At 32.9% G+C, this 26254-nt stretch overlaps 1 protein-coding gene across 2 annotated transcripts; it reads left to right on the plus strand.

The window, feature by feature from the left end:
• Window positions 1-4611: 4611 nt before the first annotated feature.
• On the plus strand, window positions 4612-9276 carry LOC132033792 (transcription factor TGA4-like). Of its 2 annotated transcripts, none has more exons than XM_059423882.1 (8): window positions 4612-4643; window positions 5942-6109; window positions 6196-6333; window positions 6463-6540; window positions 6636-6693; window positions 7314-7585; window positions 8068-8295; window positions 8847-9276. In XM_059423882.1, the coding sequence occupies exons 2-8, from the start codon at window positions 5945-5947 to the stop codon at window positions 8997-8999; spliced, it is 1092 nt and encodes a 363-aa protein (XP_059279865.1). In that variant the 5' UTR covers window positions 4612-4643; window positions 5942-5944; the 3' UTR covers window positions 9000-9276. The 2 variants fall into 2 exon arrangements, with proteins under 2 accessions (XP_059279865.1, XP_059279864.1); XM_059423881.1 differs by lacking the exon at window positions 4612-4643 and adding an exon at window positions 5769-5790.
• The last annotated feature ends 16978 nt before the right edge of the window (window positions 9277-26254 follow it).

Genomic DNA, 26254 nt, shown 5'->3' on the forward strand with positions numbered 1-26254 from the left:
ATTCAAATCTCAAAGTGGGTGTATCTCGCACCATTTTTCAGAATTGGCAGGATATATACGCACCACTTTTATAACGAAAAGTATATCTCGCTTGCCTCAAAGTTTATTATATTTGCACTTTTGCCCAAGTTTAAATTTTGAATTTGCTCTTAGGAATAGCCCCATGAGTGGATGAAAAGCCCATGCAAGAAGTGGTGTCTGCAAAACCAATGGATTGAAGTAAAGTTGGTAATGAAGACGTTTGCCAATAATTCGAATAGTTAGTGCCTTAAAGGAGAAGGAAAATGACAAAGAAAGAAAGGGACGGAAAAAACAAAGAAAAAGAAAAAGAGATCCAAAGAGGAGGAAAAGTTATAAAGATGGATCAATAATGTTAGTACACATAATCGAAACCCTTTTACTAGTTTTCAAGTGGCATTATATATCTAGTGTAGTTCCATAAAAAAAAAAATCAAGTCATCAAGAATATTCTAAGCCACACTTTAATTAGAACAAGACACTATTACGTTTGGATTTGCTTAAAAGAGCAAGACTATGCCCAAAAAAAAAAAAGTATGAGCAGAATCCACTTTTTTCATTATAAACTCGCTTTTGTATAGTTCTTGCCAAATTGTTCAATTAATTAATTATTTTAAGACAAAATAGCTTTGTTGGCTTAAACAAACACTCAAAAAAAAAAGTTCGAAAATAGCTTACAGTAACTTATAAGCCAATCCAAACGGTCCATATATTCACTTCATTTGGACGGCTCCGGTAAAAATAAGTAATTTGAAGAAAACGATTTAATTGAAAAAGAAAACAAAAATAAGAAAATATGCCTATACTACAAACAAATTCCCCTCTCATTTTTTTATTTTATTATAATAGTAGTGTCAAAGTCAGCTTGAAAATGCTCAGTATTTTTGTTTTCGCTGGATTTAAACCAGAGATCTTATGAATCATGATTCTCAACTCAATTTATTGACTATTAGGTCACATTTATTGTTATTTGTCAATTTTAACAAATCAAGAAAGATTTATTTATTTATTCAAATTTTACCCTTATCATTAAGTAATTATTTTCGAAACACATTGGAATACTAATGGGGAAATTTAGGTTTTCAAAATATAATTAATATAAACAACTTAGTAAAATAGTAAATATTTAATAAATAGTTTCTTAAAGAAAGTGCAAACTCTTAATAAAACAAAGAGTAGAGAATAAGATTAAACTGTTCCATTGGAGCTAACCTATTCAAAGCCTAGTTGCAAAATTAGCACCTGCTGTACAAGATTCTATAATTTCCTTTTCACAAAGGATCATTGTTTTCAGAATTATTCGTTGAAGGACGTACACGTACATCATCCTAACTTTTGACTGCAGTTCTACGCCATATGGCTTACCAAACAGGGCAGACATCATCAGCAGAATAACCAAAATTTCTTCCCATTATTTCTCCCTCCAAATGGTCACATAACTATCACTTCTTTTCACCAAAGTCACTTACAAAAACTATCATTTTTTTCACCAAAGTCATTTTTGTGTTAGAAATCATAGCTCAGTGACTGTGGTGAAAAAACGTGATAGTTATGTGAATTTTGTGTTAGAAAACATAGTTAAGTAACTTTGATAGGAAAAAAATTATAGTTATGTGACTATTTATGAAATTTACCCTCCAAATTGTCCACACAAAATCAGTTCTTGTACCTCACGTCTACACCCACTCGCACGCGCACACAACGAACGCATATTCAAGAAAATAATGTAGCGCAATCAAAAATATTTATAGATTTGCACTTAATATTTACATAGAACTAAATTATGTAGCTAAGGATTACATATTAAAGTTGGAATACATACATATCACTGAACAACAGTTTAGATCGTAAAAGTTCATATATAATACTTCTCAATTTCATGGAGAATTTGAGTCCACCAAGTCCATGTTGGAGTGGCTACTCATACGATAACGAAATTCTTTATTTTAAGACAGTTAGCGTTAGTTTCGTCATACTTGAGCTTCCATTCAAAACTTATAATAACAAGTCTCCTCTAGACCTTTCAACAAAATCAATTTATCATAAATATCGTAAGGGATCACTTTTAGCAAATTCCAGCGTAGCCCTGACACATGCTTGCATTATAAATTGATTTGATGTATGTAAATATATATACCGTATAAAAGTAAGTTTTTCCTGTAATTTAATTGTAACATATTGGTCCCTATATACATTTTGATCCTAGCTTGGCATTTCTAATATGCACATAGTAATATGGTATAGATAGGACGTAAAAGGTTCTTGGAAATATTTATAAACTGGTTCAACAATCTTGCTGTTTGTAAAGCCACAGAAATAAACAGAAATTTCATGATTTTCTTCTTTAATTTCTTCTTTTCTTTTTGCTAGTGATGGGAAAATATTGTGATTAGTGCTTTTTTTTTTCTTTTCTAATGAAGCACTGATATAGAACTCAAATCGCACAGCAATTGTGGACTAAAGAACAAGTGAGACAGGTAATCAACATGTTGGAGCGAATATTGGAATGTGACCCCTTCTTTTTCTATTTACATATTACATAATAAGAAATTAAACATGGATTAGACTAAAAGTTAATTAAAAAGATACTAAATCAAAGACCTTTCCTGGTGATTTTATGTTGTCAAGTCCACCTTATTTTGCCTTTTCAAATTACCTTTGTTTTTGTCTCCTTATCCCTGTCAATGCAGCAGTTGATAACTTTAGTTTACAAGTGGGATTTATTAAAAAAGTTACACGTTAGCTCCCAAATCGGCTAATCCAATAACATTAATATAGCAATTGTCCTGAATAGATCGCCATTTTTTCCCTCCTATATTGTAATCTTAGTAACAGAATGTCAGAGATAACTTTTTTTATTATTAACATTTGACATGTTATTATGCGGAAAGATATTCGATTAATTTCTTTTTTGCCCTTACTTTTTCTTCTTTTAATTAAAGGTGACAAAGTTAGTTACACGACTTACACCTTTATTATGCTGCACAAGAAATTTTTAATCCTTAATCTTTTGCCTCATCATCTGATTTTCTTTAGCTATTTTATTGGATATGTACACGATTTTGGGTTAGGTATGATACAATTAACGAACATGCTGGCCAATTACCTAGCAAGTAGCAACTTTATTAATATTAAAACAAAAGTAATTAAGTGAAATGACCACATAAAATTAACGTCTCAAATATTGTCACGTAAAGTTGATATCCACGTATGTGCAAAAACAAGTGTCAGTCTACACGAGTTGAGATTTAACATGTCAATAAAGTTAAATAAAAGTAATCAAGATTTCATATTACTATAGAATTTTCGGTAAAAATAATCGTTGTATCCATACCAATCAAAATTTATAATAGTAGTGAGAATTCTAGGAATCTATGTGGAACTGCATATGAGTATTGTATTTACCATATCCATATATACGCTAATGATAACACCTAACACTTGGTAGGGGAGTCAGGCTTTTCATTTAAGGATCCAAAATCTACGAAATTCAACATATAATACATAGAGATAGGAAAATAACTTATCAACCCAATATATATAATTTTCCAATAGAGTGTCAATTGCCTTTTGTACAGAATTATTTAAGGTTAAAATTAAATGTTTAAAGATAAATAGTGCCATGCCACCAATTGCCTAAATAGTGTACTTTCCAATTTGAAAAAGGCTAGGAGGTTGTCAATAAGCCAAATGTTATTTCTCCCTTTTACATTAAAAATCACTTAAAGATAAAAAGAACATGGCATTAAGCTAAGTGAGTCATGGGGATGGCCCATTGAAATAGGTGTTGCCATCATCGAGGATATACATCCCATTGAAGTAGGTGTTGCCATCATCGAGGATATTGGTGTTAATTGGAATTCTTACACTTCCGATCAATAATCTCGAATTCAAGCTTTGAAAATCAATGACGAACCTACATTGTAGCTATAGAGTGCTCAAGCACTTGTTATGTTTTACCCAAATATTACACTTTTATATTAAAAAATTACTAATATACAAAGATATTGACTGAGTGCCCACTTTCAAAGTAACATTTTGAGATGGAACTCAATTGACTACTCACGGCTTAAAAATATTAGGTCCGTCGTTGTTGAAAATTAAATACTTTTGGTCAAGAGTGCATTAGTCTTCTTGATGAGGCTACTCGGCACGGGTTTATTAATCCGGAAGTGAGTTTCGAACACCGAATGATTAAATAAAAAAGAAAAGAAAAGGTGTCACCAGTGTTATTGGTGATGCAGAGTATTCGAATCAAGTTGTTTCGCATTCCCAAAGCTCTGCATACTATACAATAAAATCTACATTCATGAGTATATAAGTATGTGAGTGTGTGTGTTTTTTTCTATATTTTTTGTGTGTACATTTTTGTAATGATATAAAAGGCATCAACAACAGTTGACAGCAAGCAGTCTTCTTTAGTACTTTTAAAACTAGTTGTATTTCTTTTGTCATTTGCATCTCCTGCCTTTATCCAACTGGGATTTAAATTTGCCTCTAAATACACTTTCTTTCTTTCTTTCTCCTAATATCCATGGAGGGGTTTTTGATTCTCTTTAGTCTTTTAGTTTGAATTAATTAAGGTTTCTTTGCAAGAGGAGTGTCTTCACACTACTGATGAACAGGTTCGTATCTTAATTAAATATATTCCCACTGTTCTGTTCTTGCACAATTTCTTGTTTTACTTTAAAAAAAAAAAAAATCAACATCTTGGAAAACAATTAATGTAACATGGTCATGTAATGTTTATGAGAAATTGCAAAGTTACAACTGTGATTACATGTGTTGCTAAGGTCATAGTAACACTTTTTTCTTTGTATTCGCTGATTACATGCAGTTATTTCGGTGAATCGAGGCCATGGTTACTAATTGTCAAAGATTGAGTCAAGAATAAGCTCTTCTAAATTTTTTATGTTTACACTCTATTATAAACTGTGATAACATTGATAATCCACTCTGTAAGTCCAGTTTTCCTGTGCTTTCAGGCAGATCAAAATTTTCATTTTTGGCTTAGAATATGGATGAGTAATAGAATAGTTTACCACAATGTTTACTTAGCTTAAAGTTGAAAAGGACCATTTGCCATAAGATACATTCACCGTTTTGTATATGCAATAGTTGGCAATCCTGGAACAGCTGAAAGTTCAAAAGGAAAAAAAAAGAAAAAATGAGGCTAAAGTCTAAGTAAATCGCCATATTGCGCTTGTGTGTCTATGTGCAGGAAGAATTTTCCTCAGTATTCATATGCATATGCTAATTCAATTTATCCATCATTTTAACAGTTCTGTTGATTTCTCCGTTCCCCTTTATCTCTTTTGCTCGATTTCCTTATAGGAACCCATCGTTTCTTTTCTTCCGCAGTTTCCCTTTCCTTAGATAAAAAGGTCTATATGTAGTTAAAGTCATATGCTTTACAAGTCATGAACACTTAATTAGCCCACTGAACATTGAGATTAGTCTGCAACTTTAAAAGATTTGGCTTTGATGAATGGATAAACAAATGATAAGTGCTCCTTTCTATTTTTTTCCTGCTAAAACTGCCAATGTTATTCTTCAACCTACCTTAAATTGTCAATTTTGTTTATGCAATAACATTATCCTAAGTAGTGGATGAAAATTAGATTCATTTTAGGCAGAAATTCAGTTTATTAACATGTCATAGATTCATATTAGAAACCTTGTCCTTTCAAGCACATGGAAGATTTCATCGCTAGAGTTGCTGCACGTTTATGTCTTTAAGTCTTCTGGCCTCAGCAGCCACTTTTGCTTAATGTAATTTCAAATTGCCCTCGTGTATCTTCTGGATCTCATTATGTATAGCTGTTTGTTTTTCCTCATATGATACTTTGACTTAGCTTTCTAGGCATGGCTTTTCTGCAGCTACATCTAATTTATGTAATTATTTTTCTGTTGTTGAATTCAGGCCATGAACATGACTTCTCCAACAACTCAATTTGCCCCCACAAGAAGAATGGGCATATATGAACCGTTTCATCAGATGAGTATGTGGGAAGACGCGTTTAGTGGTGACATTATGCCTAGCGCTGATGCATGTATGGTTTCAGAGCCAAACGACAGGCCAGATGACAAGGTAAAAACAACATATGTCCTTATTCTGACTAATAAAATTCAAGTTACTATAGTTGTCAGGCTGATACCTAGCTGTGGTTATTGTAGTCGGGGTATACATCCAGTGAACAACATATACCCTCTGGCTCTGGGGATAATCAAGCACCAAGGAGTACTTCAGACAAGGTACAACGACGTTTAGCGCAAAATCGTGAAGCTGCCCGTAAAAGCCGTATGCGGAAAAAGGTAAAGGCAGTTTTACTCATAAAATTCATTGCAGATGTAGTTGTTTAGGAAATATTAGTCATAAAATTCCTTGCGTAGATGTTTAAGAAATTTTAGTCATAAAATTCCTCTTGATTCCTTTCTTCACAGGCTTATGTTCAGCAGCTAGAAACAAGCCGTTTGAAGCTGGCCCAACTTGAATTGGAGCTTGAGAAAGCTAGACAGCAGGTCAGGGACGCGTTTCTTACTAACAAGTATATGTATCTGTGAGCTGATTTTGGATTCCATCATGGCTTTTGACATTGCAAAACGGCTTATTGCAGGGGCTATACATGTTAGGTTCAAATAGCACTATGGGGCAATTAGGAAAAATTAATCCAGGTGTGTGCATAAGGAGTTGTCACTCGATAGTTTACTTTTCATTTTATCTTTGCATCACTAGCTTAACTACTGACTTCGTGTTGACTGATGTACCAATTTGCAGTTGAAACTATGGAAAAATTCATGTTTTCTTTTCTCATTGCCCATTGTTTATATTGATCTCTAAGCTTAATTGATGCTTATGATAACATAAGAATAGTTTATAGGTGCAGAGTTTAAGTTCTTTCTTGAACATTTATGTGCCTTTGCAGGAAGCTGTTCTTTAACAGATCTCAATGTTTTCAAATGAGAAAGGCTATGCATATTTTTACATTGTTCCACTAAAATCTGAAAGAATACTTTTGCCATCCTTCTAAAGGAGACACACGCTTTGTGTTAAGTAGAAGTATAGACTTCTTATAGTGTTTCATTAGGTTGTGTTTCATATTGTCCTCTTGCTAACAAGACGAGCATGTCCCAAATGTCCTGAAATCATTGGCATTTCATTAGCTAATATTTCATGCTACCAGAGTAGAATACTAGCCCATTTAGTTTGACTGATCAATGCTATATAAAGTATAGACTGCAAAAAAAGCTTGTATTCTCTCGATTTTTTTCCTAAAGTAATGCTGCCTATGCAGGAATAGCTGCATTCGAGATGGAATACAGCCACTGGGTTGAAGAGCAACAAAAAAAGAATGCAGAATTGCGGAGTATGTTGCAGTCTCCTGTAAGCGATATGGAGCTTCAGTTGCTGGTAGAAAATGTATTAAGCCACTATTTCAATCTCTTCCGCATGAAAGCTGATGGCGCCAAGGCTGACGTTTTTTACTTAATGTCTGGGATGTGGAGAACTCCCGTTGAGCGATTTTTCCTCTGGATTGGAGGATTCAAGCCTTCAGAACTCATAAATGTAGTCCCTGGTGCATTTTCACTACTTCCTTGTGAAGGCTATTTTACCACCACTTGCTTATATGTTTCTCATTCATATATAAATTTCCTGAACTAGGCTCAAATCCTATCTTATGCATAGATCATTTTGCATCTAAATCTAGTCGAATGGCTTATATTGTTTATTTCCTCATCTGATTGTCAGTGGCAACTTCCATTCAATGTTGCATCCATGCGACATGATAAACAATGCTCATTTTAGGATCTTTAATTGAATCATTATAGCATCCAACTATGATCTCAAGTAAACTTAAAGTTACTTTGTTTGTACTAGTAATGATCATGAATATCAACACCATACAGTTTATTTTACTTCATTCATCACCAACTGGAAAGCATTGAATATTGTCATCCAAACTTACATGCTTCTAGACTAAGAACTATAATGATCTACCTGCATGAGCATAAACACAAGATTTCTAATTGTATTGCAACTTTAAACAGGTGGTGATGCCACATCTCGAGCCCTTGACCGATCAACAAATTATTAAAGTCTGTAATCTGCGACACTGTTGCCAGCAAGCAGAAGATGCTCTCACACAGGGAATGGATAAACTTCAGCAGACTCTGGCGCACAGCATCCTAAATATGACCACAGGAGCTGGAAGTTACACTTCCCAAATGGTTTCTTCTATGGAAAATTTAGAAGCATTGGAGAGCTTTGTTAACCAGGTTTGTCTCACTTTCATTGTCTTTCACCCTACTATCATTTCCATTCTGTATCTCAACGCTCCATGGTCATGCAGTATCATCGAAAATCAAGTTTAAAGATGATTATAATTCTGAAAGAATATAATTCTAAAAGAAACTGATGCATACATCCAACAAGTATACCTTAAGTATAGATTCTTCACATGGTCCTTCAATTACTACTAGAAATCGGCTGAAATTTTGAAACATTAATCTGTCAAACCTCGCTATAATGGCGTCGCTCATTCCAATATTTTTTGGCTGTTATATCGAGATGATGTTATATAGAACATGTAATATAACATAACATGAAAATCGGTTTCAAAGAAAACTTGGTCGTTATAGTGAAATGTTGTTATAGAGAGGTCTGACTGTATCAAAGATACATGGTGTATCTAGTATACGTGCGCCAGACATGCTTATATATAAGGTCATTACAAAATTATAAAAAGAACTGTCTCAACAATGATCCTATACACATGTTGAGACTTTCTTGAATGATAAGATATGTTGTTGCTTTGATTTGTAAACAGGCGGATCACCTTCGAAAACAAACACTACAACAAATGTCTATTATTTTGACAACGCGTCAAGCAGCTAGGGGCTTACTTGCTTTCGGGGAGTATCTTCAACGTCTTCGTGCTGTGAGTTCACTCTGGGCTGCACATCCTCGTGAACCTACCTAAATGATCTGTGAAGACAATTGAGATGTACTTTAACTAGATTATCTTTGATGCTCAAATGGTAATGCCCGATATATAAATGGGAAATGTTGTCATAATTTTGCTTAGGGGGATTTAGCTATTTACTATTTGAATTACATATTTTCGAGTAAACTTGGCAAAGGTCTAGAAATTTGTGTGTATATATTTGTATGTTGTATATAGGCTATAGCAATGGAATAATAGGGTTGGATGCTTTTGAAGAAATGATCAAGATTTTTCTGAGGATAGAATACTTATTCTGAAGTGCGGAACGTCTGAAATTTCGATTTTGCATGCATAAGTGTTGGCTCTAGGAAATTTTGGAACGAATGTTATTAATATCGCAGTTGCTCCAAGTTTGAAAAAATGATCTTGAAGTTTGAATAGGAAAATTGAATATAGATCAATAGGTGTTGTTGGAAAAGTTTAAAAATATTAGAAGGAATGAAGATGGGCAATTCCAGTTTAAAAATTGAATATGTCTATTTGAAGTTTGACTTGCCAGTTTGGCCTTGACTAACCAAATTTCAAGCATGATTTGTCGAAGTTTGGCCTTGGCAAGTCAAACTTTACACAAAAATGTCGGAAATTTACTATTGAACTCTAGACACGAGTTTTTTGAAACTTCAATCGCATTTGTCTGAATTAGGTGTGTTCACGGTTTGGTCAAAAACCGATCCAAACCGCAAATCAAACCAAATGGATAGTTGTTCGGTTTTGGTTTGAATTTTAAAAAACCGACAATATTTTATTTGGTTTGATTTTATTAAAAACAAACCGAAGAAAAAATCGAACCAAACCGACCAAATAATATACACAATTTTTATAATTACTAGTAAGTGATATCAATGATAAAAATAGTATGCTGCATGAGGAATTTTAAAGCATTTTTGTTATTTTTCTTAAGGTGAGATATATGATGGTATGTCATCACTAGATACATAATTTAGAGGGGGAAAAACACAACTATACAAAAATATAAAAGTATTTACAAAATGTTAGCAGAACTATTTAGTTAACATTCAACAGCAGTTGGAGTTATATACCATATCAAATTACACTACGTTAAAAGTATACGGCTACACGAGCAGTAACAAACCAACTGATTTCTTCCTATTTTCTTGCTCAAAAGATACCTCCTGATCTCACGACTCCTTCCTCTCCATTTTGGTAAACCAACTTTTGCTAATTATATGTGACATGCTCTAGATATAAAAAAAAACTTATATGATACATATACTATAAATAAATATTTTATTTAATTAAAAAGAATCACCAAAAGTGCTATTGATATAACAAATTTATTCCATGAGTATAAAATTGTAACCTTCATATCCATAAATTTGTACTAGAAATATAACAATATTTTGAATTTGTCATATACTATATTTAACCATAAAATATGTGGTATATTTTAGATATAAAAAATTTATACCATCAAAATACATGGTATATTTTAGATATAATACCATGTATACATTACATATATAAATTTGTATGTAAAAAAAAATTAATTAAAATTACTTTCGATATAACAAATTTATACCAGGAATATATTTTAATAAATCTATAAGAGAAATATAACAATAATTAGACTTTTCTATGTTTTAACATCTTTTCGAGACTTTATTAGTACCACATTTTTATATCCTTAAGAAGAGGGAGAATTAAAAATAATGGGGTGATAAAGATAAATAATATGAGAATAACTGTAATCCATCATTTAGTGGATAAATAAATTTTAATGTGAATCCCTAGTTTAGTGGGATAAGTGATTGCACGTAAATATACCATCAAAGTAATAAGATGTGCTATATTTGAAGAGTTTTAGAAGTTATGCTAGTTATGTGTCTAAATTTAGAAGTGTGACAAATGATGTTACTTTCTCTAATTTGTTAGAATATTTCGTTTTTTCTGCTTTTTTTGGTCTATATATATCATTGTTTTATTAAAATACAAAATGTTAGATAAATAAAATTAAAATTAAATGGATCAATGAAAGAAGAATTGAAAGAAAATTAACTGTGATGGATCTTATACCGGCATTAATCAAATATATATGTCCTGGTCTAATAAAAAAAGTTCATGCAATTTCTAGAGTATATGATGATAATAGTAGAACAGAAAATCATAAATTAAATAACAATATATTAATCTTGATAGATAATTTTAAGTACTTTGTTTATTTTTTCATCATTTTTTTTTTCTATTAGCCTCTTTACACCTTAAGCCCATTTCCTAAAAAAAATTCATAAATCCAAACTCATTTATTCAAAGAAACAACTATGAGATTTACCTAAATAAAGTTGTACTTATAAACTTTATTCACTTGATTAAAGCTTATAGATCTTAAGACATTTTCTCTATAATCCAAGAAAAGTATAGCTCCCACAATAAAAGGCTAATAACTGATAATAAGTTGAAAAGGAATGAAAAAGTCTTTCCTAGTCGTAGGGGAGAAAAAATGGAAGAGAGATACACCATTAAGTTTCTTAAAAACCGATGCAAATCGAATTTTAACCGACAACAAGCAAACCGATGGATATGTATTATGTTTGGTTTGGTTTGGTTTTAATAATTATAAAATCGACTAAATTGATTTGTTTTGGTTCTAACCAAAAACCGACCCATGAACACCCCAATCTGAAGTTAATTTTGTGGTGGCTAAAGTTATAAATTTGTAGTATATATTATGAGTATGTCTTAGTAGGCGTTTCTCCCTCAAATTTAAAGTCTTATTTGAAATTAGTTTTTGTTTATGACATTTGAACAAAACTTCAACTTCATTTCGAGATCTTGATTTCAAATCCTAAATTCACCTAAAAGGTTGGATTCTTAAACCAACTTTATTATTTCAATTTTTTTTTTTTTTAAAAATTTAGAACCTGACCCATGCGAGATGTGAAGACATTGTGCATATCATGTGAAAGGATTATATCAAAGAATAATTAGTTACTGCTATTGTTGATTTATTGGACCAGTGAATCAAGAGTATCAGTTCTATTACTAATTTTTATACTATGTAATATAATTAGCAATATTTTTTTATAAGTTAGATGTTCTTACTTCTAATTCCAGTTCTAATTGTATAAGCTTTGCAGAGTTCGATACTCTTTGCTTTTGAAGCTGGTATGACCTTTCCCTTGCTAATTTATGAGGCACAAAACTCATCATGTTCGATCAATGTTTGATATATGTGTATCTGTTGAGGCATTTGTTTGGTCGTCATGGTCGCTGAGTAAAAACAGAGACTATAGCTTATTAGCTTCTACACTTTGTTTTAACAACAATTAATTACTGTAGGAAACTGTCTTCATAGATCTACAAATACTGAGTATAGCTTCATTTGTACGATAAAAAAACAAAGGACTTGGGAGCCAGAATTTTGGGATAGCAACTACGATAAGCCCCATAAAGATTTTTTTTTATCCTTTGTTACGTCTTCGATTTTTTCCGGCAATTGATTAATGAAATGTGGTAAGGAAAATCGTGGATCATCAGTACGTGACCTCATTATCGTTTTCATGTATATGAGAGATTTTTCCATTTTGCTATAAACTTGGAAGTCCAATTGAAAGTGTGTCATTCATGTTTTATTTGTTGGAACATATGTTTCAATTAATTTTGAAACATACATTTGATAAGAGTTTTGTTTTCAAATTGAATGAATGTGAATTCATAAGTTTCACTTCATTAAGCTTATACGTTTTAGGTTCTTTTGGAAGAAACACTTTTCTTACAAAATTCATGAACCTATTAATAAATTTTATTCAATTAAAACTCTTATCTTATGTACTCTTTTATCCTATAAATAGAGCTTCTTTTATTTAAAAAATGCAAGCAATCCAAAAACACTTTCCCTTGAAAATATTTGAGACACTTATCATAAGGTGAAATCACATATTCAAGAATAGAAGAACAACGTTCTTGAATGCTACTTGTTGTGTGGCTTAGTTGAATCCCGAAGATAGAGTTGTCATTTGTTCTTCCGTTTGTTCGTGGGAGAGACTCCAACTATATTCAAGAAACATCTTCACGTGCCTCTAAGCCAAGTTGAAGGAAAATATTTTATTGATACAATACTTCTTATTCTGTCTTGTTCCTCTCTTGTGCTATATTTGCTTTTTTTTTTTTTTTTTTTTTTTTTTTTTTTTTTTTGTTAAACCTGCAATATTTTCTCAATCATTCTTAGCATATGTCACACCCCCAAACTATGGTGGGACGTGATTGGCACCCAACCCTTTCTACCCGTTGAGCGAACCCTATTCTATCTAACTGAAAGTCACATATGAACTCAGCCTTAATGAAAAAGCCAACAAACTATTTATTTAATGATGTTTGAAAACTAAATAATAAACTCAATTAAAATTTTATCTATAACGTAACCCACTGACAGTCTCTAAAAAACCGGTATCTAGTATAATACATAGTCAAGGGGGCCTTCCCCGGTAATAATTTGAAACGTCTAAAACAGGTAAAAGATTGAGAAGGATTTGCTACCGCTAGAATGGATCAACGAAGCCTGCTAACTGAATCTAGAACATCTGCCTCTAGCCACTGATTCGTCACCTGCATACTCAACACCTGCCACATGACGTGGCAGGCCCAAATGGGCTAAGTATCTCTAAGGGTGCCCAGTAAGTCTCATAGACTACCTCCTAATAAAAGGTGGATCTGGACTTTATGGGATAAGAGCATAATAAACAAGGAAAAATGTATTTCACAAGAAAGCATGTAAATTATATAAAGTTCGAAAACTAACATAAGCTGATACTTGAGATTGTAAGCTAAAAACTGATAACTGAGCTATTTTAAAAATAGAAATAACTTTCGAGTAAAAATATTTTTTCACATAGTGGCTTTACGTACGTGAGGATCTGGCAAACGCACGGGAGAGTGTCGGCATATCTCCCCAACAAACAATTGGCACCTGCGAGCTTGTGGTATCTAACCACGCCTTCATGGCACTCACACAAGGGTAGGTTGGCCACTTCTCCCAAACTGAATGTGATCACATTAATGCATGAAATGAATGCTGAACTGAACGCAAGTATCACAAATAAAGACATGTAACAAGTTGTGATACAATAAGCATATAATATTGTTATATTTTCATATGAAGTCATACTGAATAAGGATGGAGTGAACTGAGTACTTAATGACAAGAATTCTTCCTAGGGCATTCTATCGAACACATAGAGTACATAAGTTCTACTACAATTTCCTATTAGAAAAGTAAGTCTTAACTTACCTCAATGCTTTATCTCGAATTCACTTCTTCAATTTTTCCGAGTGTTACGCAACTCATAACCTTATCAGAAACAAAATGGTGATTTCTGGTTTGCACCTCACGTGATCTCAACTTCCATATTGTTCCATTCGCGTTGCCACAGAGATCCAAAATTATAGGGACTGTTAATAGCATTCCATTACGAAGGATGAGAAATAGCCAAGTAAAGGTTTTTCTACAATAATCAATTAAGACTCTTATTTTGGTTTTGTAGCCCAAAAGCCAATTATTTGGCTCCATGAATTCACCTATAAAGTCAAAGTAATTAATCTCTTTTGGTTCTCTTTTCTCCATCACGTTGCAACAGTAAAGGCAACACATATTTGCAGTAATATAATCTCTTCATAATGCCAAAGTAAAATCTTTGCTTAAGCTTCTCAAAGATTAGTTAACCCACCTCTTTAGATGTCATTTAAACAAGCATTGTATAGTTCCAAAGGGCTACTAATACTCAATAATCTCTTGGCAAAAGACATAAATTGATCCTTAAATTATATCCCAAATGTCGATATCACACTTAAACTTTACTAGTGACTTATTACATACCTAATATATGAAAAAGTGCTATTATTTACCCCTCCAGACACCCAAATCCAAGCGCGTGTGTGCCGACCTTTTTGTGTGCGTGAACAGTTATTTATTACGCATTGAACTAAAAAAAAAAAAGAAAAATCAATTAAAATCCCTATAACTAAAACGGTCATATTCCCGTTATCCCATACGCGATCCATCAACATAAGAACCCTAATTTTTGTCTCCCAAATTAGTTAAATCAGCCCCAATTCGAACTCAAGTCAGATTTTTGAAGCAAAGGTAATTAAATCCAACTTTATCTTCCATTTTTTTTTAGTTCCTCTCCTTTTCCCTTTTGTTTTCCATTGTAAAGTTTCTTATTTTACATATATCTTTTTTGTTCTATGTAGGAACTATTTTTTTCGATTTGTTACTGTGTGTTTTTTTTCAATTTTTTTTTATTAGTTCCTCTCTTTTTCCATTGTTTTTTTTCTGTGTGTGACTAGCTTCGTTTGTTTGGATTTCGGGTAATGAAGGTTCCATAATGGCTAGATTTGGCTTGTCTAAGATTTGTAAGGAGGAAGATGATCATAAGCAAGTGCTATGCAATCATGGGTTTTTATTGCCTTTGATGACAAGGAACCCTGGTAGAAGATATTGGAGTTGTCCATACTATGGTGTAAGTGATTTTTCATCAATAATTGAACTTTTCTAGTTGGAAGTTTTATGCCTTTTAACTATATCTGATTGATTGTAGGGTGTTAGATCATGTGATTTTTATCGTTGGAAGGATGATGAAATTGATCCAAGATCCAAATTTGTGATTCCTAAACTAGTGAGAAGAATTGGTGAACTTGAAGCATCATTTCAAGCTTCCGGAAAAGTTGATGACAAGCCTACTATGTCTACAAAATCTGTAGAAAGCAAAATTGATATGAACAACATATTGAAATGAATAGTTTTGGAGAACAAATTAAGAAGATGAAAGAAAAAGGAGAAGAAGTGAAAGAGCAAGCTGGCCAAGTCCAAGAAAAGGGAGACTTTGGATTGCCTTGTTGTGTATTGGCATTTTAGTTTTAAGTTTGTATTTCAAAACATGTACTTAAGAGGTTATTATATGAAGTTGCCCCAAGATCTTAGTGTACTTGTTAAGTCTTTTGCTAGAACTTGTTGGTGGTATTGGTAATGTTTGGTTTAGTTTGGTTTTTAGAACCCTTAATGTTTGGTATTGCCAAGTATGTATCAAAATTCGGAAAGTGGAAAGTAACGAAATTTGGAAATAAATTTCTAAGTAGATCATACATATTCATACATAAATTATTTAAAAAGAAAACACGGAGACCTAATCTATCACTATGATCTCCCTTTTTATCTTAACAATGAAGACTATGCGGTTCTCAGCTTGATAGGCTTGAGAACACAACACATTCCCTTTCCTCAATCTATTAGCATCGATAAATTGTTTCTAACCTTAAGAGAGGCGCGTATATGCACCAATTTTGTATTTCATATAGTACACATGATGGTCATAAAGAACAATAGCTTCTTGGTCAGAGTTTGGAAGAAATTTCAAAATGTTACTAGGAAGGATCTGCAAAAATACATGTTATTAATAAAACTGAAAAAACAATTGAAAATAAAAAATAAATTAGATGATGAAATTCACTACACTACCATTCAATACACATTTGCCAATCCGTTCAAAGTTAGACCACCACAACCATTCACTACACCACCATTCAATACACATATGCCAATCTGTTCAAAATGTTGACTACTAAAACCATTCAATTCCATTCACAAAAAGATAGTTAATCACATATGCCAATTCAATACAAAACACTAAGGCTAGTTAAATGCAGTCACATACGTCGGCACATTGAGTGTGCACCGAAAGAAATAACATGGGACATGGGAATCTTAAATGCGATGGACATGAACATCACGTGAGCAAATACATATATATATATGCTAAAAATAGTGTTAAGTGCGGTGGCATTACGGCCAAAAAATAGTGTTAAATGCGATCCGGTGTAAAATTAAGGTATCGTCCCAAAAACGATGGCTAAGTACGGGTCTCGAGCCTTCTACAAATCACTCATAAATCCCTAACCAAAAACTTGTACTTATCGACTGATTTAGTTAATTTTTACAATGCTAGTTAATTTTTACAATGCAGTCATAGCTACCAAAAATACACCAACAGAACACAGTCATATTTGAGTAGTGGAACTTCCTTGGCTCGATTGTGTAGCTTTGGCCATTGTTTGGATATGTTTTTCCCCCTCATTTCTTCAAGCTGCCTTGAGGTCATAGCATCTTTTCCCTTCCACTTCACACCACTTGTTGATTTATGTCCAAGATCACCAGTTACAACTGCTGAAGACTTAACAGGTCTAAACCTTTGACTTGCATTTATTACACAAGTTCTCGAGGATATTTGAGGCTACACAAATGAATAGAGAGTGTGTTAATGCTATTTGTAAGAGGCTCAATTTAATAGAAATGATAGTTGAATGATAAACAACTTAAATTAATGATAGTTTGTCCACTTTGTGTGTGCAGCACCCCATTCCAACCATACTTGGCCTGCTAATGCCAACATTCTACAAAATAAAAGAAAGCATTAAAATCTATTAATTTATAACCAATTATTGAATTATAAAGTAGATTTACCTTCTTTGGACCCTTTGGTCTACCCCTTTCTAATTCCGCTATATAGTTGGAGCTATTGACACGATTCATAAGCTCTAGTTGAATTTGGGAGAACGAAGTCTTAATGTGTAACCGTAGGATGTGGGACGGGCAAGATGCAATATTTGGGACACTTGGGCGGTGCGGGTAGGAATATGTGTAGTATGTGTATATGGCTCTCTAAAACATCTCCTCTTGTTGTGACCATTGGTATGACATTTGCACGCATGTCATCTCAACACCCCCTCTTGGATAGTTTTCCTGTTTTCTTGTTTTCCACAGCTTTTTTCTTCCTTACATTCTTGGGTCTACTAGGCAACTTCCTTACTTCAGGTGGTATAATAGAAGGATTTGTTGATTGTGGCCACATCTTCATATTCAGAACTAGCTAAATGAAGTAGTTGTATGTCTTCATGTATGTTTCTCTTTTATACCAATGAGAAATGTAGTCCACTGGGTTAAGCTTCTTATGGTGAAGAGCTGCTATTGTATGAGGACATGGTATGCCTTTCAACATCCATGCTTTACATGTACAAGTTTGCCTAGGCAGATCCACAATATGCCTATACACTACATGAAACACCTCATACCCTGTATCAAAATTCCACTCAATACTACATTTCATGGACTTCTTTGTGTTGTCTCCTAGTAATTTCATTGCCATTGGAGAAACATCACAAATCCAATTGTCACAAAACTCCCTCATTTGTCCTACTCTCTTCATCATTTTCACCTTTATCTCTTCAAGCATTGTAATTATACTTTTGTGTCTTGCAGCCAATATTCAAGAGTTAAAACACTCAGCCATGTTAATATCTACACTATTAACTTGTGTGGTAAATTTGAATTAAAGCTTTCTCCATCTTGATGGATTTTAGTACATCAACTTACCAAGACAAGCCTCTCCCAATATTTTCATGTAGTCAAGGTTATCCCTCAACTCAGCCTTAAATGTTGACGTTGCACACCTCCAAAAATAGTTTCTTCTCTCAAGACCTTTGTATTTTTTTGACCAATTTGCTAACACATGCCTAGCACACATCCTATGTTCAACATTTGGCAGCTGCTCCTTTATGGCACCTTCAAGGCCCTATGAATAATAACAAACTGGTTGTTATTAAACAGAAAATAAAGAGTAAGAAAAAATTATGAATATGATGTAATTAACACTTAATATTACCTTTTGCATATTTGTTATAATTGCCATGTCTGTCCCATATCCCAGCTGGAGATCTTCCTTTAGGATTTTAATAAACCATGTTCAGTTATGCTTATTTTCAACCTCAACTACTGCCCAAGCAAGTGGCAACATTTGATTGTTTCCATCTTTACAAACAACAACAAGTAGATGACCTTTTGAAATTCCCTTTAAAAAACAACCATCCAAACCAATACATTTCATATATCCTGCCAAGTATGACTTCTTCATTGCATCAAAGCATATGTAGAAGCCTACAAATCTTTTTTCTTCCTTTAATTGTCTCTTCACTAAGCCTCACCACACATTTACTACCTGGATTAAACGTTAGCAACTCATCTTTGTAATCTAAAATTCTGCCAAACTCCTTAACATGGTCACCCATCATCTCTGAAATCACCTTGTTTCTTGCATGCTCTCCTACACATAGTCCTCCCGACATAAAGATCCAACTCCTTTTCAATAAGCTGCTGAAACTCAAAAATTCTAATGCTTGGTTATTCCTTTATCCTCTCATTATAGTGACTGGCTAAAAATTTGGAGTTGCAAAGTTTGTTTCTATTAGTAGGGTCACATTTGTGAATTGGATTGTAGTTCTGCACCACAAAATTGTAAACTCAAGAGTCAAAACTAGTAAATAAACGCCAAGGACAGGCCTCTGTACACCTAACCCTTACCCTTAAAGGTTCATTAATATGCTTTTCAATAGCAACATGTTCAGCAACTGCATACTTAGTAACCAAAGAGTCGAAACTAGTAAATCGTAAAAATCAACCACTTAAATTATTACACCGTTTCCCTTCTTGTAAGTTTTATTAAACACAACTCCTATTTTTATCTTCCTTCTTTTTACTTTTCTCTTTGTTCACCCACTCCTTCTTCATCATCAGTCTAGTCATCTGGATCAGTTTCAAAGCTACCAGCTTTATCAGAAGGGTAATATGGCTCATCTCTAGCCAACTTGTCTTCTAAACTATCTCTATTACCACCTTCTGATTCATCAACCCCCACATCTGGCCCTTTTCTTCCTGTTCCTAACTTAACATGTTCAGGAACAGGAGGTCTTTCACCCTTTTTTCTTCTTTTCTTCTTTCCATCTCTCTTTTCCTCTCTAAAAGCCCTTAGCTCCTTATCTATATCACTCCCACTAACTTCTACTCCTTCTTCTTGATTAAATCCTTCTAGATCTGATCCTAAATCATCCCTATTAGACTCATCATTATTAATTCCAGTTTTATTTTGTGATAATTCAGCAGTGGTAGGTAGTACAGTGGTAGGACTTGGATCATTAGGGGCTGTAGTAAGAGTACTTATAATGGGGGAATGGGTTGGAGGAGTAATAGGTTGTAGAGGTGGAGTTGTATTTTCTTGGATAAGAAAAGAAGTGGGAGGATTAGTAGTTTGGACAGCCTCATCAAAAGCTGCATTTTGCACATCTCCCACATGAGATGTTCCCTTACTACCCCCTATTGCTTGACCAGTCCTTTTTTCAAAAGATACACCACTCCCCCAGCCCCCCCCCCCCAACACGGGTTACATATTCTAATAAGAGTCGGGCCAGTTGAGGCTCTTCAACCATGTGGCATACAAATGCTTCCAAAATATCCCGATGCTCCAAACATGCTGCAATTTCCATTGTATCCATATCTGATGTTATTGGTATCACGGGTAAGCTTTTAGGCAATCTAATATAAAGGTTGCATCTCCCAAGGTTATAGCTTAAATCTCTCACACAATCCATCAATTCAAAGTAGGAAAATTTATCTATGTCCATATCAAAAATATCAGTAATTTCTCCCCCAACATATGTTTCTTTACCCTTACCCTTTAAAAGTCCACCATGGTAAAATCTCAAAGTAATCAGTTCAAAAGACATTTTACAACCTGAAAATTGTACAAAAACTTCAATTTAAGAAGTAAAGTCAAACTCTTGAACACGACTAAATAAACAACAACATGGTACCACTTTTTTGGAACACACAACTACTTATTACAACATATTTAAGCATCTACACAGTAGAATTGAAGGGGGAAAAAATGTCTAAAAAACCCTAGTTCTAGTCGCAATAAACAGAAATAACATTAGACCACCTTTTTTTTTTTTAAACACAATACTACTTTTTTTAACATATTCAAGCATTTACCATAAGATTTACACAGTAGAATCGAGAAAAAACTAAACGTGTAAAAAAACCCTAGATGTAGTCGATTTACACAAAATAAAGTGATATAAGAGGCTAACCTTTTAGCAAAAGATGTTTATCTAGTCATGAAATAGATGCGACCTTCACGAAAATCACCAAAAACACCAGTGCGACCCTTAACTGAGACTTAAATCAGCAGCCCTAACTTTGATTATATGTGTAATAGAGAGATGAACTCAAGAAACACAAGGAAATCTAACAAATATTGACCAGATCGTGTTGAATCTAGTCAAAAGTTGAAGGATTTCATATGGATCAATTGGTACGTAGGGTTTTTTTATGGGTGGGTGAAAAAGTGAATTGGGTGTAAATCGGGCGGGGTATAATTTTAGGATATGGGTAAAATGAAATGGATGGGTGAAACGAATCGGGTTTGGGTGAAATGAATCGGGTCGACGTTAATTACTTCATTTAATACGTGGCAACACGGGAGGGCGAGTGACGACCACGCTTTTTAGTAAACTTGTGTTTGGGTATCTGGAGGGGTAAATAATATCATTTTTTTTTCATATATTAGATGTATAATAGGTCACTAGTAAAGTTTAAGTGTAATATCGACATTTGGGATAGTTTAAGGGTCAATTTATGTCTTTTGCTAATCTCTTTAATGTCCATCACTCAATCGCATAATCTAGCAAAAAAATGGATTCGAGCCATTCAACTTAACTAGTTTAGTCATTTAGACTCCACCTATTTTCAACCGTCCCAATTTCAGTAATTAACGGGTTTAAAATTATCATTAACGTCACCCCAAGTCTTAATAATCAACATTCGATAATCTCCTTAACACTCATCACTTAGGGTTATTTATATAATCAATAAAACTAAAGTTTATAGTCCAGAAAATACTCAATTATGACTTCTGATAATCGTGCTCAAACGGATATTAATTATAGAGAGAATTGCACGTACCTTAAATCACAGCTATAGAGAATTTATAATTTTCTGTATAGTTCCTCTTCACATGGACACAGTCCAAGCAAAATTTTCAATCAGATTGCGCAATTTGTGGCCAACTCTTTGAATCAATGCCTCGTTTCCATTTATGTTTAATCCCTTTAACATTGATTCTATATAGACAAACCTTGGCCTTTCCTCACTTTACTTATCCATAGAGGTGTACATGGACCGGGTTAGTTCGGGTTTTTTAAAGATCAAACCAAACCAATTGTATCAGATTTTTAAATCTATAAATCAAACCAAACCAACAAAAGTCGGGTTTTTCAACCTTGGATTTTCTTGATTTTTTTGGGTTGCTCGGGTTTTTCGGGTTTTCGGGTTTTTTCCGGTAAAGTCTTCATACAAAATATATAACTTGTACTTCAAATATTTCTTTAGTCCTAGTAAGATATGACTATCTAATTAAGATATTTATTAAGAAAATAACACAAAATGTGAGATGAGAGATGACATTGTACTAAAATATTCAACAAAAAAAAAAGTAATGAAATTGCATAAAACAAAATGATCATAATCTAAAAGTACTAAGTCATGCAATAATAAATACGGCTAATTTATAAGGCCTATAGAAAATGATCATAATCTAAAAGTCTAAGTCATGCTAAAATATTACGGTTAATAAGTATTAATTACATGACTAAATATTAAAGAAAAAAAATTAAGTTATGTATTTTCACTTTCTAAATCAATATAAAACTAAAGAATAGATATCCAATATTATGGTCATTCCTAGTGTTAGAATTGAATTTTTTTTTTTTGTTAGCATTAGTATTGATTTGATTTTTGTTGATTTTTATTTGAGTTACTAATTCCAAGCTTGAATAATATGTTAAAACACAAAATAAAACTATGAAAGAGTTTAAGAAACATTATATTTTTATGTATAAAATATTTTTGAAATTTTATAAATGTAATGTCGGGTTGGTTTGATTTGGTTTGACTTTTTTTAGTTAAAACCAAACCAAACCAATAGTATTTGGGTATTTCTTTTTAAAACCAAACCACTAGTCGAATTTTTTTCTCGGTCTAATTCGGATCATCGGTTTGGTGCGGTTTGTCGGTTTCCTGTGTACACTCCTACTTATCCATATACGTACCTACCTATAGGAGTCAATAGGGCTCAACTTTCTTTCCAGCCACCAAAATCCCATGAAACATCATATATGCCCTTATTAAGGGATATCCCCCGGTAAAGATATTGTGGGCTTGGCCCACTTCCTTAAATTTAAAATAATTAACCAACTAAACCTTTGCAATGTTACCACAAGCCACATTAATTAATGTTTCTACTCATAATTCATATGTAATTACTCTATCCTTTCAGCTAGATTTTCGCCGTTCCGTTAACACCTTTTTTTGTACATCTATATCGGTTTGGGACTTAGAAATTTAATCCTCTCATATGACCATCATCGAAAGAATATTAATTCATGACTTTAAGTAACATTAAATAGCTTGGGGCTTCACAACATGATTATTTTTCATGCATATATCATTGGCTAGGCGTTTTCCAATATTATCTTCGGCCAAACGGGGGGCATATATGGGTTATAGCCTCACTTTTTAACGGAAGCTTTTTAGTTTTCTACCAGGATCGTAGAAGCTCTGATACCAATTTTAAGGAAAATATTTTATTGATAAACTTTATAAATCTCTAAGCGCTTTCTACAATCTCCACAATTCTCTTGTTTTCTCTTGTTATGAAAATAACTAGTAGCACCCCTATTTATAATAGTAAGAAACAAACAGGATAACATACTCCTATACTAATTTGAATAAAAATCCTAACTAAACATGAATTAAAATATCCAATCCTAACCAATTTTGGTTTCCTACAATTTTGAATAAGTATTTCTAACACAAGCAAGTCCTATTTTGGGTCTTAATATTATAATTATATGTATTATAACAATTTTGATGTTATTTCAGGAGCTGTTGGAAGATATTAGTTTCCTTGTTTTAACAATTTGAAGATAGTTGTCTCTATGCATTAAGCAACAAATCCTAAAATTAGGGCGGATATGGATTTTGAGGATTCAATTGATATGTCGAATACATTGGGGTAAAACTTGTCACATATCAAGTGACATGAAATGCTTTAAAAAATCTATGAAATAGTGGGGATATGATAGTCATTATATATCTCTATGGAAATTCTATCACGTAAAAAGTGAAAGAAATTAAAAAAAAAAAAATCAAATGCTATACTAAGGCTTGAAATGTTACCTTGAAAATGTAACTAAGGTCCATCAAATGCATTTATGGTTTTCATAGAAGAATCTTGAAGATTCTTAGAGGTTTCATTGCTCTATTGATGGGGAATTACAAAAACATAACATGACAATTGGTAATGGATAGAAGCCAAATACTTGTGATCAAGTGGTGCATAAATCGGTCTCAAAATCTCAGAGTATTTTGCTGACGTTGACTTTGGAGATGATCAACTAGACAACATCAAAGTCATAATTAAAAGAAAAGTTGTCAATGTAAAATTGGGTTCTGTCTTCTAAACTCTATTCACTATTTATTCTCCGCCTATTGTGAGTTTTGTGAAATCTAATGCTAGGTTGATGATCAATTTGTGATAATCTTGAATGGTGCACATGATTAGAGATAACATATGATTTCTTTGAAAGAAAAAAAATGCAAATCGATTTGCATATAGATATATGTTGCATGCATAAAATTGCAAAATGTGAATTTTCAAGTTCTTGAAAGGATATGAAACATATTATTTTAAAAGATAGTATATATGATTGAAAGCTTAAATATTATTTTGAGATTGTGACAAAATGAAATATTTTTTCTTATATTGTGGAGCTTATAGACTTGACGATGAAAGTCTAGATCACGTGAATTTTAGATCTATTTGACTCTTGGTAAATAATGGACTAATTATTGTTTGTGCAAAGAAATATGTTGCTAAGTGTCTTACTTGTAGTAAGTGCAAGATAGAAAATTAAAGAAACCTTTTTCAAAATAGTTGAAAGGATATGCACACTTTTAAGTTTAATCCACACAGATATTCATGAGATGAATTGTTTGTCACAAGATGAAAAGCGATATTTTATAATTTTCATTGATGATTAATCAAGATAAACTGTCAAGCTTGTTAGTAGAGATGAAACATGTCATTTGAAAGCATCATATCTATACTTGAAAGTTGGTGTACATATATGTTGTGTACATAAATCATGAAAAATATACTTTCGAGATTGTGTAGTGATATAAATATATTATTTCTAAAGATCCTATCAATATTTGAAAGTTAGAAGATCATTTTGAGATAAGGAGAAAAATGATATTGATTCTGTTATAAGTTGAAGGTTCATCATGAATTAATATGAGGATGTCTTCTTTTGAGGAGTATAGTATAAAAATATCTAGTGTATTTATACTCGGGGACAATATGATCTTTCAAGTTCCAAACTATGGGAAAACTCTTAAAATATCGACAGTATGAAGCATTTTCTTTTTTGGATTTCAAAAGCCAATAATAGTCTAGATTGTCTAATATAATTGACGACTTAATGACATAACTTTGTTATGTTAGCCCATTTAATCTTTGGTGGGTACATTGAACTAGTTCGGTATTGATGACGACTAGTTGATAGAATAAGAATTTATAGCTATACCTTCTACTTGAGAAGAAATTGATTGCCTTAGAAGTATTATGCTAGATATTCCGTTATGGAGTAAGTCAGTGCCATCTTTTGTGATTATAAATTGTGATAATAAAGCTGCTATATTTCAGGCTTCAAGTGATTGTAACAATAGCAAGTCGAGGCAAGTTCGTCTCAAACACAATCCTGTTAGAAAATTATTGGAGGATGGCATAATCTCCGTTCAATATCTGAAGTCCAAGTTCAATTTAGCAGATCCTTTGTCTAAAGTTTTAGAAAAATGATTGGTGCCGAAAAATTGTAAAGGAATGGGAATAAAGCCTGTTTAAAATTAATTGTACTTCACGGGAACCTTAACTAATGATGCGATCTTAGGTTCAAAGGAAAAAACAAGTAAAGTTACAATAGTGGAGCACATCAATGAAATTCTCATATCCTAAAAGACTGAGTAGATGTGCATAGGTTGAGATTCTTTTCTCTTAATAAATCTATAAGACAGATCTAGGTTGGAGTTGGTAACAAGTCTGTTGATAGATTTACCGATATTCCTACTAAAGAGGAGGATGACATTATATTCTCTTGATAAAGTCTATAAACCGGTTTCGATTGGAGTGTGTAGGAACACTCTTGATAGATTTACCAATACTTTGCTGTAAACGAGGATGAGATTAAATTATCTTAATGAATCCATTGACTATTTGGTCGGAGTATGCAAAGTTACTCTTGATGAATTCACTGTGCTAAGTGCGAAATGG

Source organism: Lycium ferocissimum, chromosome 10 (genome assembly GCF_029784015.1).
Source record: "Lycium ferocissimum isolate CSIRO_LF1 chromosome 10, AGI_CSIRO_Lferr_CH_V1, whole genome shotgun sequence".
Lineage (NCBI taxonomy): Eukaryota > Viridiplantae > Streptophyta > Magnoliopsida > Solanales > Solanaceae > Lycium > Lycium ferocissimum.